This window comes from Pangasianodon hypophthalmus, chromosome 1 (assembly GCF_027358585.1).
Source record: "Pangasianodon hypophthalmus isolate fPanHyp1 chromosome 1, fPanHyp1.pri, whole genome shotgun sequence".
Classification (NCBI taxonomy): Eukaryota; Metazoa; Chordata; class Actinopteri; order Siluriformes; family Pangasiidae; genus Pangasianodon; species Pangasianodon hypophthalmus.
In genome coordinates this window covers 35410216-35423266 of record NC_069710.1, presented here as the reverse complement: position 1 = coordinate 35423266, position 13051 = coordinate 35410216, and the positions used below count along the sequence as shown (strand labels likewise).

The 13051-nt window shown below is 41.0% G+C and overlaps 2 protein-coding genes across 2 annotated transcripts in view; both read right to left on the bottom strand.

The window, feature by feature from the left end:
- Nucleotides 1-1574, bottom strand: part of tbc1d24 (TBC1 domain family, member 24) — a 12751-nt gene extending 11177 nt beyond the window's left edge. Inside the window, exon 1 of the mRNA XM_053235709.1 lies at nt 1421-1574. Coding sequence (XP_053091684.1) covers nt 1421-1426 — 6 coding nt within the window. The 5' untranslated portion in view covers nt 1427-1574. The remainder of the gene's footprint in view (nt 1-1420) is intronic.
- Nucleotides 1575-2518: 944 nt separating this feature from the next.
- On the bottom strand, nt 2519-12826 carry LOC113525211 (putative protein MSS51 homolog, mitochondrial). Its single transcript, XM_026911683.3, has 6 exons — nt 12648-12826; nt 10550-10693; nt 10047-10171; nt 7529-8092; nt 3407-3500; nt 2519-3316 (listed from the first exon to the last, which is right to left on the bottom strand). The coding sequence occupies exons 1-6, from the start codon at nt 12662-12664 to the stop codon at nt 3121-3123; spliced, it is 1140 nt and encodes a 379-aa protein (XP_026767484.1). The 5' UTR covers nt 12665-12826; the 3' UTR covers nt 2519-3120.
- Nucleotides 12827-13051: the final 225 nt, after the last annotated feature.

Below are 13051 nucleotides of genomic sequence, written 5' to 3'. Positions count from 1 at the left end.
AAAGCCGTGGATCATTTACAAACAAACAAACAAACACACCAGCTGGCCAATACGAGGCTCAGGATATATGAAATCAGAACGCTCAGAAGAGGTTTGTACCTGGATTTACAGACAAAGCTGTTAAACATGTTACAGAAATTAATTTACACACACCTGTGCAGAGTGGGTGGGACTAAGAGAGCAGGTGAGCCTAGTGAACACTACACACACACCTGTGCAGAGTGGGTGGGACTAAGAGAGCAGGTGAGCCTAGTGAACACTACACACACACCTGTGCAGAGTGGGTGGGGCTAAGACAGCAGGTGAGCCTAGTGAACACTACACACACACCTGTGCAGAGTGGGTGGGGCTAAGACAGCAGGTGAGCCTAGTGAACACTACACACACACACCTGTGCAGAGTGGGTGGGACTAAGAGAGCAGGTGAGCCTAGTGAACACTACACACACACCTGTGCAGAGTGGGTGGGGCTAAGAGAGCAGGTGAGCCTAGTGAACACTACACACACACCTGTGCAGAGTGGGTGGGGCTAAGACAGCAGGTGAGCCTAGTGAACACTACACACACACACCTGTGCAGAGTGGGTGGGGCTAAGACAGCAGGTGAGCCTAGTGAACACTACACACACACCTGTGCAGAGTGGGTGGGACTAAGAGAGCAGGTGAGCCTAGTGAACACTACACACACACACCTGTGCACACCTGTGCAGAGTGGGCGGGGCTAAGACAGCAGGTGAGGCTAGTAAACACTACACACACACACACACACACACACACCTGTGCACACCTGTGCAGAGTGGGCGGGGCTAAGACAGCAGGTGAGGCTAGTGAACACTACACACACACCTGTGCACACCTGTGCAGAGTGGGCGGGGCTAAGACAGCAGGTGAGGCTAGTGAACTCTGCACATCAGTGCTGTTCACATGACAGGTGAAATGCTGCTAATCATCTACCACACGAGCTTTAATGCACACACTAATGCACATTTAACAACACTAGAAATTATTACAGCGTTTATTATTGTTATTATTATTATTATTGTTATTATTGCTGTTATTGTTATGTGTTAAATATAAAATATTTACAGTCAGAGCAGTAAATTTAGTGCATGTTTGAAAGGACTGTCATAATGCTAATAATGAAATTTGCTAATAATTGATAAGAATTCTCCTTAACATCAGGACAGTAATTAATAAATAAATATGAATTATCACTAAACATTACATTTTATACCCAGTTATTTGAAATACACTTATTTTTGCCTAAATGTAAACAGATATTTAACTGGAGCTAAAACCGTTCGCCATTTTGATGCATTCTGATGTCGGGGAAAAGCCCGAGCTCGTGCACGAGTAAACAAACAGTAAACAATAACAGATATTGTGGTGTAAACAGAAATGTGTGCTGCGAGTGAGTCTCACCTTCATCCGCTTTCTGCTGCATTCATTTTCTTTACGGCGCCAGTGCTGCGCATGCGCACTGGAACCAGCCACCGCCTATGGCGCATGCGCACATCCGTGTCTCGCCTTCAACCGGAAGCGTTCTGAGACGCAAGAAGCTAAAACGTCACCTTGTCTTTTTTTTTTAGTCATCTATATATTTATACACATATATATACACACACGCGCACTATATTATATGTCTTATAGCTCGTATAACATTTAGAGCCGCGTTAATTTTTCCTCTATGAAGCCTAGCCAATCATAGCGCAAAACGCAATACACGCCAAACGGTATCCAGCCAATCATAGTAACGGAGGCGGGATTTGTCAGATTGAGGAAGGGGGGAGGGGGGAAGGGGGGAGGTGGACAGTCGCTATGGTAACGCCTCAGCTGCATGCACAGCGCCTGACTCTCATTAGCTTTAAGTTAATTATAAACCAAACTGGCTTTTTCCTGTCACGACATCTTGTTTTTGTGTTCCTAATTCTGTTTATATCTCGTAAAATTCCTACTTTATCCTCCCAAATCTTAACATCTGCAGTTTATTGGGAAAAAAGTGACAAAATTTCACTTCCTGTTAATGTAAACTGGGCTAACACTTCCCCATCAGGACCATCTTAATGGTTTTAATGGTTTCTTAAAAGTCCAGTCATTATTGATACTGATTATAGAGGTGATAAACAAATACAGAAGAAGAGTGTTGTGTACGGATTTTCCAAAGAAATCTACTTCATCTGAACATAATTTACACCCTGTTTGTTTGTTTGTTTGCTTTCTAAGACCCTAGGTCACACTGCTGCGTAATCACATGAAATATGTCTCGACTCAAGAAAAAAAAACCCTCATGATTCCCCCAAAGGCAGATGTGACCTAAATCCTGTGTAATTTTATAACTATTGATCACAAACAATGTCCGACATGAGTGTGTTGATATGCGTCCCCGAGTCTGCGTCAACAACACAGTACAAAACAATATGTACAAAATCTTTTTACACCTAATCAAATATACTGTAGCTGAAAAAGGCAGAAGGGAGAAAACAAAGGTTTAATGTTGGAGGAAATGAAGTGTGACGCAGATGAATTCAGTTCAGTTTTATTCGTAAGGCACTTTTAACAATGGGCATTATCACAAAGCAGCTTTACAGATAATATATAAAGGATGAAGACCTATAACCATTTTAGAAATAATGGATTTAATGCTGCCGTAAGTGTGGATATTTTTAATAACACTCCCTGAGTGATACTTTTTCCAGAACCTGTTTCGATAGCTCTTCGGTCTTCATGATACTGTTTTCTAAACTATATTGATTATTATGGGCTATTTTGTGTAGATCTATGACATAAAATGCCAATTATGTCCATTTCAGTTCAAGGTTGTAACACTACAAAGTGTGGAAATGATCAAGGGGGTGAAATACTTATGCAAAAAAAAAAACCAGTCCAGATGGGAACCCTAAACCTCCAATTAAATAAAAAAAATTCATATCACAGATTGTTTAAATAACAGGAGGATAAAACAGGATAAAATTTTTTTATGTGGAGGTGGAAGGTTGGTCAGAGTTTGTTTGTGAAGATGGAAGGTTCCTCAGAGATTTATGTGGAGATTTTTTTGTTTGGATGTCAAACATTCATCTGTGCTCCAGTTATGAGATAAGAGGTTAAAGGTGTTTGTGAAAGTTCTAGTCCTCCTCCTCCAGCTTGTCCTCCAGCAGGCCCTGGAAGTTCAGGTAGAAGGCATTGCAGTAGCTCGGCTCTTTGTTGGGACACGACTGCACCTGCTCAGGCTTCTGGGAACTGAAAGGGTTCGGCCCAGTGCCTTTAATGTCCATCTCCAACTCCATCAAGATCTGCATGGAGTACTTCAGCTCTCCATCACTGAGAGAGAATTAAGGAATGTCTAAATCATTACTTCATGACACGTTTACAATACGTATAGTGAATTTTTGTAATTAATTATCTCCTTACTTGGTCATAGTGAACAAGGTAGGGATGTTGTAGTCTCTGAGCAGCAGCAGTGTTGGTAACCATCCATCTGCCATTCCCTGCCTGGAATCAAACCCTACACCCAGAACATACTGAATACATCAGACACAGGACAATGCAAAACACTAAACGGCACAAACGTAGACCAAACATTTTGCAGAACTTCAGAAGGTCTTGTCTAGGCTTTAAGTGGTTGTTATGAGTGCCACAGGGGTTAGTTTTGGGTCATCTGCTGTTCTCTTTTGTGACAAACCTTCCTGTTTGGCTTATAATTTCCTGATCCATAGTTCCCCAGATTGGAAGAAGCCTCACAACTGGGACTGGGACATTATGGGAGCCTTACAACTGGGACTGGGACGTTATGGGAGCCTCACAACTGGGACTGGGACATTATGGGAGCCTTACAACTGGGACAGGACATTATGAGACCCTCACAACTGGGACTGGGACATTATGAGACCCTCACAACTGGGACTGGGACATTATGGGAGCCTCACAACTGGGACTGGGACATTATGGGAGCCTCACAACTGGGACGGGACATTATCAAGACCAAAACCAGCAGGTTTAGGAACAGCTTTTTCCCTACAGCTGTCTCCCTACTGAACTCTGTCCCCCACTGAACTGTATATAACTTTATCTAACTGTATATACATATCTGTATATATTGTTCATACCTCATCTCTGTACTTGTACATATTGCTCTTACCAGGTCTTTCAATTGCCCATCTGTATATTAGTATAGCACATCTGTAGATTAGTTCATACTACATCTGCATATTAGCATTAGTATAGCACACCTGTATATCGTACATATTACATCTGTATATTCTTGCACTATCTTAATTTAATTCCACTTATCTCTCACTGCCCTTGTCTGTACATAACTGCTCTTAACTGTACATTCTGTTTATTTACTACTGATTATACATACTGTTTATACTGTACATTCCGTTTGTTTACTACTGTTTATACATACTGTTTATATTGTACATTCCATTATTTACTACTGTTTATACATACCGTTTATATTGTACATTCTGTTTATTTACTACTGTTTATACATACTGTTTATATTTATATTTACTACTGTTTATACACACTGTTTATACTGTACATACTGCACTTGCTGCTTTTTGCACTACTGATTAGATGCTAAACTGCATTTCGTTACTCTGTATTTATACATGTGTAATGACAATAAAGTTGAATCTAATCTAATCTAATCTAATCTAATGGGAGCCTCACAACTGAGACAGGACATTATGGGAGCCTCACAACTGAGACAGGACATTATGGGAGCCTCACAACTGGGACGGGACATTATGGGAGCCTCACAACTGGGACTGGGACATTATGGGAGCCTCACAACTTTTGAAATGTTGTGTCTGAGCAGTCGAGGCTCAAAGACACAACCATGACAACTTGGCGGTGCTGAGATTTCACCCCACAAACTTCCAAACATGAACATAAAGCCTTAAACCCTGGGCCACCACTTTCCTAAAGCTGTAGTCCTGCTATGGCTCCTGTGCTTTCACACCACAGTACAGTACCTTGAGTCCCAATTGCTACAAAGTTTGTAGTCTTCACTGTGAGGCCACAGCAGTACCTGGCCCTGCCCAGGCTGGGGAACCTGTGCCCACCAAGGATCATCCCAGTGTGGAGCTCAAGAACCTTGTAAATGCTACTTGATTATATTCCCAAGAGTCTCTTGTCCTAGCCCTGGCACGACTCTCTGACACTGATCCTGCTGAGGGCTCAGGTTCTGACCCAGTTCCTGTCTCAGCCACAGTCTGTAGACCATAACTCTGACTCCTCTTGCCTCAACACGCTCAATCTCTCTCACTCACACAGTCACTTAGGACTAATTTATACTTCTGCGAGCACGTATCAGAAAAGACTTTCTTTTCTAGTAAAGTCACGTATGGCTTCTTGTTTTGATGACCAGAACAAACCCACTGCTGTGTGATAAGAACGTAGCTATTGCACTTGCGTGTACATGGATGACTTTAAAGTAGTCAGTTTAGATCAAATCTGAATCAAACCACTGAAGTTAGGAAAAGACTTTTCTCTTTAAGTGCGGGAAAAAAAACTTCTTGCAGTGACGAGATTTCCTCAGATAAATTACACAAGTTGTTTTGTGCCCTTTGAAAAGTCTTTGCACATCCAGAAGCTAAGAGCTAGAAAGTTCTTTACTCTTGATTACCTAAACAGAATAATTCAGTCTTCCCTGTCCAGCTTCTCAGATAAGGTGAACTGTCCACAAAAAAAATCCCAAAACACTTTTGTCTAAAATAAAATAAACAATTGGTGGGCAGAGAAAAGAAAACTGGACTCAGATTAAACTAATATCAGAAAAAAAGAGAAAGTGTGGAAGCTGTTAATGGATCTGAAAGCTATTTTTTTGAGCTTGTTACTTCAGCCAAATCTTCAGAGGACAATCTTTATGTGGAGACTAAAATAACTGATCATCACCAGCTACTTACAGAAGTGTCTCCAAATTTTAAAAAAATCAAGAGAAACATAATTTCTAGGTCACTATCCAAAAAGTCAAAAACTTTTCAAGTGTTACTGGTGCATCAGGGATGTTTAATGCAGCAGAAATGAGAGAAAAAGATGAATGAGGCTGATAAAAAGAACATGTAGTCGTCAAAAGATTTTCTTTCTCTGTGGGAGGTCTACGTATATTTTGGATTTCTAAGAGAAGATGTAGAACACCACCACTAATTATCTATCCCTGTAAGTGAAATAAATTATCAAAGGTAGATATCTGATATCAATTGTGTATAGTTAGTGACCTCAAGAATAATGTGACAAGAAATTATGAAATGGTTTTTACATGGTTACTCGAACATGTTTCATGTTTCATTCTCATTTTTTATACTCTTTCTTACATTTTTCTGAAAGATCCAGAGACGTCTTTCACTAGAGACGAAAAATGATCATTGGTGAAGAGATGGAGCACATCCTGGCTCAGGCAACACCACAGACACTTGTGAACATGGCCACTGTCATTAACAGTGGTAATGGAAAATCTTCCCCATTGCCTTCATGGTGCTTTTTGGACTTTGGAATATCCAAATGGACTCAAATACACATTTGACGCAGTGCAAAACATCTTTGTCAGTAAGTGAAAATACTTTCTTTTTTTATTAACGCCACGGTCGGTTATTATGCGTCAGAACACACCCAGTGGTGCGTGAGATAAGAGTGTAGCTATTGCACTTGCTCTGTACAGTGATGACACCTATATATACGTAGATGCTGCTCAAATGTCAAATTTAAAAATTAAAGCAAGGCAAAAACAGTGTATGTGGATTGTGTCATTTTATTGTTGGTTTGTTGGCAGCACCATCTGTATCAGTGTTGAGGAACAGCTAGATAATGTCTGTTATTTTTAATTATCTTTTTGAAGCCCGACTTTGCATATCAGTGTTCCCTTTATTATAAAAGTTATATTCAAGGTTGTTATGTTCAGATGTAGTTCAGTGTAAATGTCAAATTCTGACATTTTTTACATTATATAGTTTTGAAAACTACAAGTTTTGCTGCCCTTAAATATATTTCACTATATTTTGCGATCGTCATTTGATCCATGCCAAAGCACACATGATCACCAAATCTCACTTTTTCACAAAAAATAAATGCAAGAGCTGTCTATCATGTGACTTTGTTACTATTGCACAGAAACAAAAAAAATTTAAATAGGAGAAAATGTGGAGAAAGGCTTGATTTGGGAGATATGTGCACCAAGGATTGTCTGTTCTGCAAAGAGAACTGGAGGTATAGTGTAAAAGAAATGTTTTTATTTTTGTTGTTCCTAACACTCATGCCAAAAATTTAGTATGGTATACCAAATAATTTATTATACAATGTTACTATTGAGCTTATATTTATATATATTCCTCTATATATACACATGGTATGGTATGCATTTCCGCTACGGTTCTGAGCTGTGTTTCCATGTTTCCTGTTTCCTTGTTCCTCAAACCATGTTCCTAGTTTTGGTCACATTACTTATTCTTAGTTTGCATTCTGGTTCAGACCACAATTATCAGAAATTCTGGTCCAATAATTACACAGTAATTGTGTTTTTGTGTGTACCTGGATGAAACCCCACCACAAGGTCTGGTCTGGCTGCTTCTCCTTTCTCCACAAGCTCCTCCCAGAACTCATGGTACAGACCCTTGTAGGCGCTGATGTAGACGCGTCCTCGTGGACCAAACGCCCTTAATGGAGGCCTCATAATCCGCCCTTTCACTACCTCCGGCCCCACCATGACCACCTCCAGGCCCTGATGTCCAGGGAACATACGACTCAGCTCATCCAGATCCGTCGTCCTCGCACCCAGGGTCTCAGTGTTCCCTGCCCCAATGATGTGGATGGTGAGAGGTCGAGAATACGGGTCCAGACTGAACATCTTCATTGCCATTCCGATAGTCAGTGGACGTGAGAGGAACTCGCTACACACGCGCCACACAGATTCACGAAGCTCCGCCTCCTCAGGGCGTGGCCGGCAGGCATTGTTCCAGAGGTCTGTCATGTTCTTTCCAGACAGGATGGGCTCCATCCGGGCCGTGAGGTCACCCTGAATGGAGAGCCAATCCTCCCAGCACCGAACCTCTTTAGCAGGTTTAGACCACGCCTCTGTAGGGAAAGGCAGGTCTCCTATTGGGTGACATAAACCACAGGATGTGAACAAAATCTACAGTGAAGCCACAATTACACTCCACATTTCAAACTTTCCACTCAAACAATTGTGATGATTGATGACATCTAAGTACCAGGATATTTCATTAGCTACTGTCTGATGTCACCACTGCCATTTCCTTTTTCTCCACTTTTCCCCCTAGATAGGGAGTTAGAGAATCTTTTCTCTAGTTTTATTTGGTTTGTTAGAGAAGGCAGGTTTATTTGTAGAGTTAGTGCTGGGTTTTTACTTATTATTTTGGCCTCGCTTACCCCTGGAGAAATGACTTCCTGTTTCCTGACGTTACACCTAGCATGTAAACACCCTTATCGTTACCCTTAGCATCTACACACCCTTATTGAAATTTGGGAGGTTTTTGTAATGTGAAAACAACTTTTTCCACCTTTCATGTGATATAGTGTCCAACAAAATTCAATTAAAAAAGAAATAAATGATTTAGGAAAAAAAGAATAAGAAAACATGTACAATAAATTGGTTGCATAAGTATGCACACCCCTTAATACTGTTAAAGATGTTAAAGCATCTTTTGCTTGTAATGCAGCACTCAGTGTTTTTGGGTAAGAGTCTACCAACTAATCACATCTTCATTTGGTAATTTTATTCCACTCTTCCTTACAAAAATGCTCCAGATCTATCAGACTGTGAGGAGATCTCCTATGCACAGCACTCTTCAATAATTCCACAGGTTTTTAATAGGATTTAGATCTAGGCTCTGACTGGACCATTCCAAAACAGTGATCATCTTCTTCTGAAGCTGTTCCTTTATTGACTTGGATTTGTGCTTTGATTTCGTTATCACGCTGGAAGATGAAATTCTTCTTCAGCTGTCTAACAGAGGCCTGCAGGTTTTGTTTCAAAATAGATTGCTTTTTGGAGCTATCCATGATTCTGTCTCTTAACTACAGCTCCAGTCCCAGCTGAAGAGAAGCAGCTCCATAGCATGATGCTGCCGCCACCATGCTTCACTGTGGCTATGGTGTTCTTTGGGTGATAAGTTTTCTTGATTTTGTGCCAAACATATCTTTTAGAATTATGCCCAAAAAGTTCTACCTTGGTCTCATCAGATCATAAAACATTTTGCCACATCGTTTGGGGTGATGTAGTTGAGCTTGGATGTTTTTTGTGACAAAAGGCTTCCGTCTAGCCGCTCTAATCCATAGCCCCACACATGAAGAATATGAGAGATAAATACTAATAGAGATTGTTGTCACATGCAGAGAGTAATCAGTACTCGTCAGATGTTCCTGCAGCTCCTTTAATGTTGCTGTACGTCTCTTGGCAGCCTCCCTGGTAAGTTTTTGTCTTGTTCTTTTATAAGTTTTGGAGGGACGTTCTGTTCTTGGTGATGTCCCTGTGGTGCTCCATTTTCTCCACTTGATGATGATGGACTTCACGGTGTTCCATGGTACATCTAATGCTTTGGAAATTCTTTTATATCTCTCCTGATCGATATCTTTCAACAAGTGAGATACTGCACAGGCTTTGTAAGCTCTTTGCAGAACATGGCTTTAGCAGTCGAATGAAATCAAGAAGATGTGAAGAAAATCCTACAGAAAAAGCCCCTTTATTTGGGGCTAATCAGAATAATGTCATTGACAGGTATATGGTAACTGAACATGAGATTGAATGTGATTGGTTCATTCCACAGATGAATAAATACATAGTAAAAACTGTAGTTCAACAACCACCAAGTGCTTTTCTACTCCTGCATGTTTTGTAGTCTCTACATGTTAACTAAAACAGATGGATAGCAGCTGGTGATTACCGTAACACCCTGTATATAAGTGCACTACAGTTTGTACCTTAGACATGTGATTATCCAACATGTACTGTGTTTTTACCCCCAATCCCCAAAAATAAACCCCCTCCCCCAAATTAGTTCCTCTTTGGGTAACTGCTCTTCATCCTCACCTTGATAAATGAGCCACTCTACCAGTCTGTCTACTGCGGCCATACGCAACTTTGCACAATACTTCTTATGCACAGACCAGTCCTCTTTCTGACACTCTTTACTGCAGTAATACACATTCAGACACCTGCAAAAAGAGAAGCTACAGTAAGAGAGACAAAATCCAAAAACACCAACCAGTCCTGGAAATAGTTATTCATCAGGTTCTGCGGCTCGCTCACCTGAAACGACAATAAATAAAGCAGAGTCGACTCACTGCTTTAGCGTTAAATATACAAAGTAATGAGGACCGTAAACAAGTAAAATTAACTGTGTGGATTAATGAGATTATAAAACTCCATGTATATTAAAATGCATTTAAAATATGAAATTGCTATAAAACCCCAATAAGAAAATACACACTAGCAGGTGACAAGTCTCTCATGTTGCTTGTAGCTTGTGTAATAAATGAGCAAAAAACAATATTAATAAAGCAAAGAAAAAGATATTAAGAGGTTTGTTTGACCTTGCACAGCGTTTCAGTGTGTTGGCTGCCTGTGAGGGTTGTTTCTCACATCTGGCACAGAATTTAAACGATTCCTCCATTTTCTCAAACATTTCCTTCTGAGTGCTGAAAGTAAGAGGTTTACTGTGTGTACTCTCTGAAGAACTGCAGAGAGAGAGAGACAGAGAGAGAGGGAGAGGGAGAGGGGGAGAGAGACGGAGAGAGAGAGAGAGAGGGAGAGAGAGGGAGAGGGAGAGGGGGAGAGGGGGAGAGAGAGAGAGGGAGAGGGAAAGGGGGAGAGGCAGAGAGAGGGAGAGAGAGAGAGGATTAAAGTCCAAGAAACAATACAAAAAACAACCAGCATCAATGACACACTTGCCTCACACAAAGAAAGTTTATAGTCGAGTTTATCGTTGCTATAATTTTTGCGAACCACAAGATGGCGCCGTTCTGGATACGCTGAGGTTTTAGAGCCTGTCTCCACACCATCACGGAAAAGCGTTAAAGCTTCATAAAGCTTCATGAGGCTTCATCCAGCCATCCCTACTGTGTGATCAGCAGAAGTGGGTCTTAACAGCTACCTTTACTCTGTTACTTTAAGTCAACTAACTTTTAGAATAAATCACATATTGCAGCGAGAGTAGATATAATGCTGGATAGCTAACACTCTATACATTCTTACTCATGTAGTTCTCAGGATAAATATTTGTACTTTATCTTGAGTATTTTTTTTACCTAACATTCCTCTGTCCACCTCTGGTGACTGGATAAAGTGTGTTTTTTATGATTAAAGCTTTTATTGGTTTACAGCAGAACATAAGCTGTCCAGTATTGATCATTGTACATCACTCATTCACAGAGCAAATGAAGGACAATCACACACACTGTCTCACCAACTTGAAAAGACCATGGTACATATAAACAGGGTGGATTATTCAACTCTTCAGTGCATTTGTTAATGAGATAATGCCAAAGACTGACCAATAAAAAGACTCTACTTCACTCAACAACTGCAATTTTATTAACATTACTGTCTGTATTTATTCACTTAGTACTGACACACATCACACCTTTTTAAAACTGTTTGTGGCTTGTTTCATTTTGTGTGATTCTGTGTACAGTATGCTATTATTGTCTGCATTTATCGTCTGTATTTATTGTTGACTTTTAGTCCTCGTCAGTGTCGACTAGCTGCTGCTGAAGGAACTGCGTTTCGTTTTTATCCATTGCTATGTGATGTGCTAGAAATGACAATAAAGCTGACTTTGATTTAAGTCCTTAAGGGAGATCATAGCAGTCGTTACTACAAACGATAATAAACATCATCGTCATTATATTTAAACTGATATTTTTATGTTTCGTGTGTGTGTAGTCCTGTTCCTCATTCTCAGCCCCGTCACATGCTGAAGGTCTGGGGCTAAAAATACAACCGGAGCCTCATGGTGGCCCTGCCACCTGTTACATCATGTCTCTGTGTGTGTGTGTGTGTGTGTGTGTGTGTGTGTGTGTGTGGCAGCTGACGTTCAGCCATTTCACCCCAAACACACACCACAATGTACAGATCCTTTGAGAAACTACACTACATGAATAAATTAAGTCTCTCCTCCTAACAGCTGGACAAGCACGAGGACTAACCTGCCCAATCCTGGGCTCTACAGACCGCCTCCAGGCTTCAGATCACTTCCTGTGTGTCACGTTATTATACTGTCTATATTTCTATACTACAGCTTCAGTAGGGGATGTAGAGACAGCTGACCCTTACTACAGACACATGTGAAGGACATTTCATTTCTGCTGTGATATATAAGTGATATATATGATATATAGTTATAAACTATAATAAAAGATTAAGCATGTATCATGCTGTAGTGCAGAGCGATGATTTATAAACAGTAAATATTATATTATTATTATCTCATTTAGTGTTGTCTCTTTAAATGAAACATGAATGAAGTTGTGTAGAAGTCAGGATAAACAGCAGTGTGTGTGTGTGTGTGTGTGTGTGTGTGTGAATAACTCTGCATGGGCTCTGGCCTGGTCGTGTTTCTGTGGTGCTGAAACTAAACTGAAAGTGAGCTTTCTGTAATAAAGAGAGTTAGTGGAAAGCGTGTGCTCTTACCTGCTGCAGTGCGCCATCCTGAGCGGCTTCCTCACTTCCGGTCCTCAATCTGCCCTTTTATTTACAAGCACAAACAGACACTCAGTGAGGTTTAGATCCTCCTGCGCGACCTTCTCCGACCTTCTCCAGCCTTCTCCAGCCTTCTCCAGCCTTCTCCTGTCTCCTCCTCTCGCCTTCTGTCTCCTCCCGTCTTCTCCAGCCTTGTCCAGCCTTCTCCTGTCTCCTCCTTTCTCCTTCTGTCTCCTCCCGTCTTCTCCAGCCTTCTCCTGTCTCCTCCTCTCTCCTTCTGTCTCCTCCCGTCTTCTCCAGCCTTGTCCAGCCTTCTCCTGTCTCCTCCTTTCTCCTTCTGTCTCCTCCCATCTTCTCCCGTCTTCTCCAGCCTTCTCCTGTCTCCTCTTCTCTCC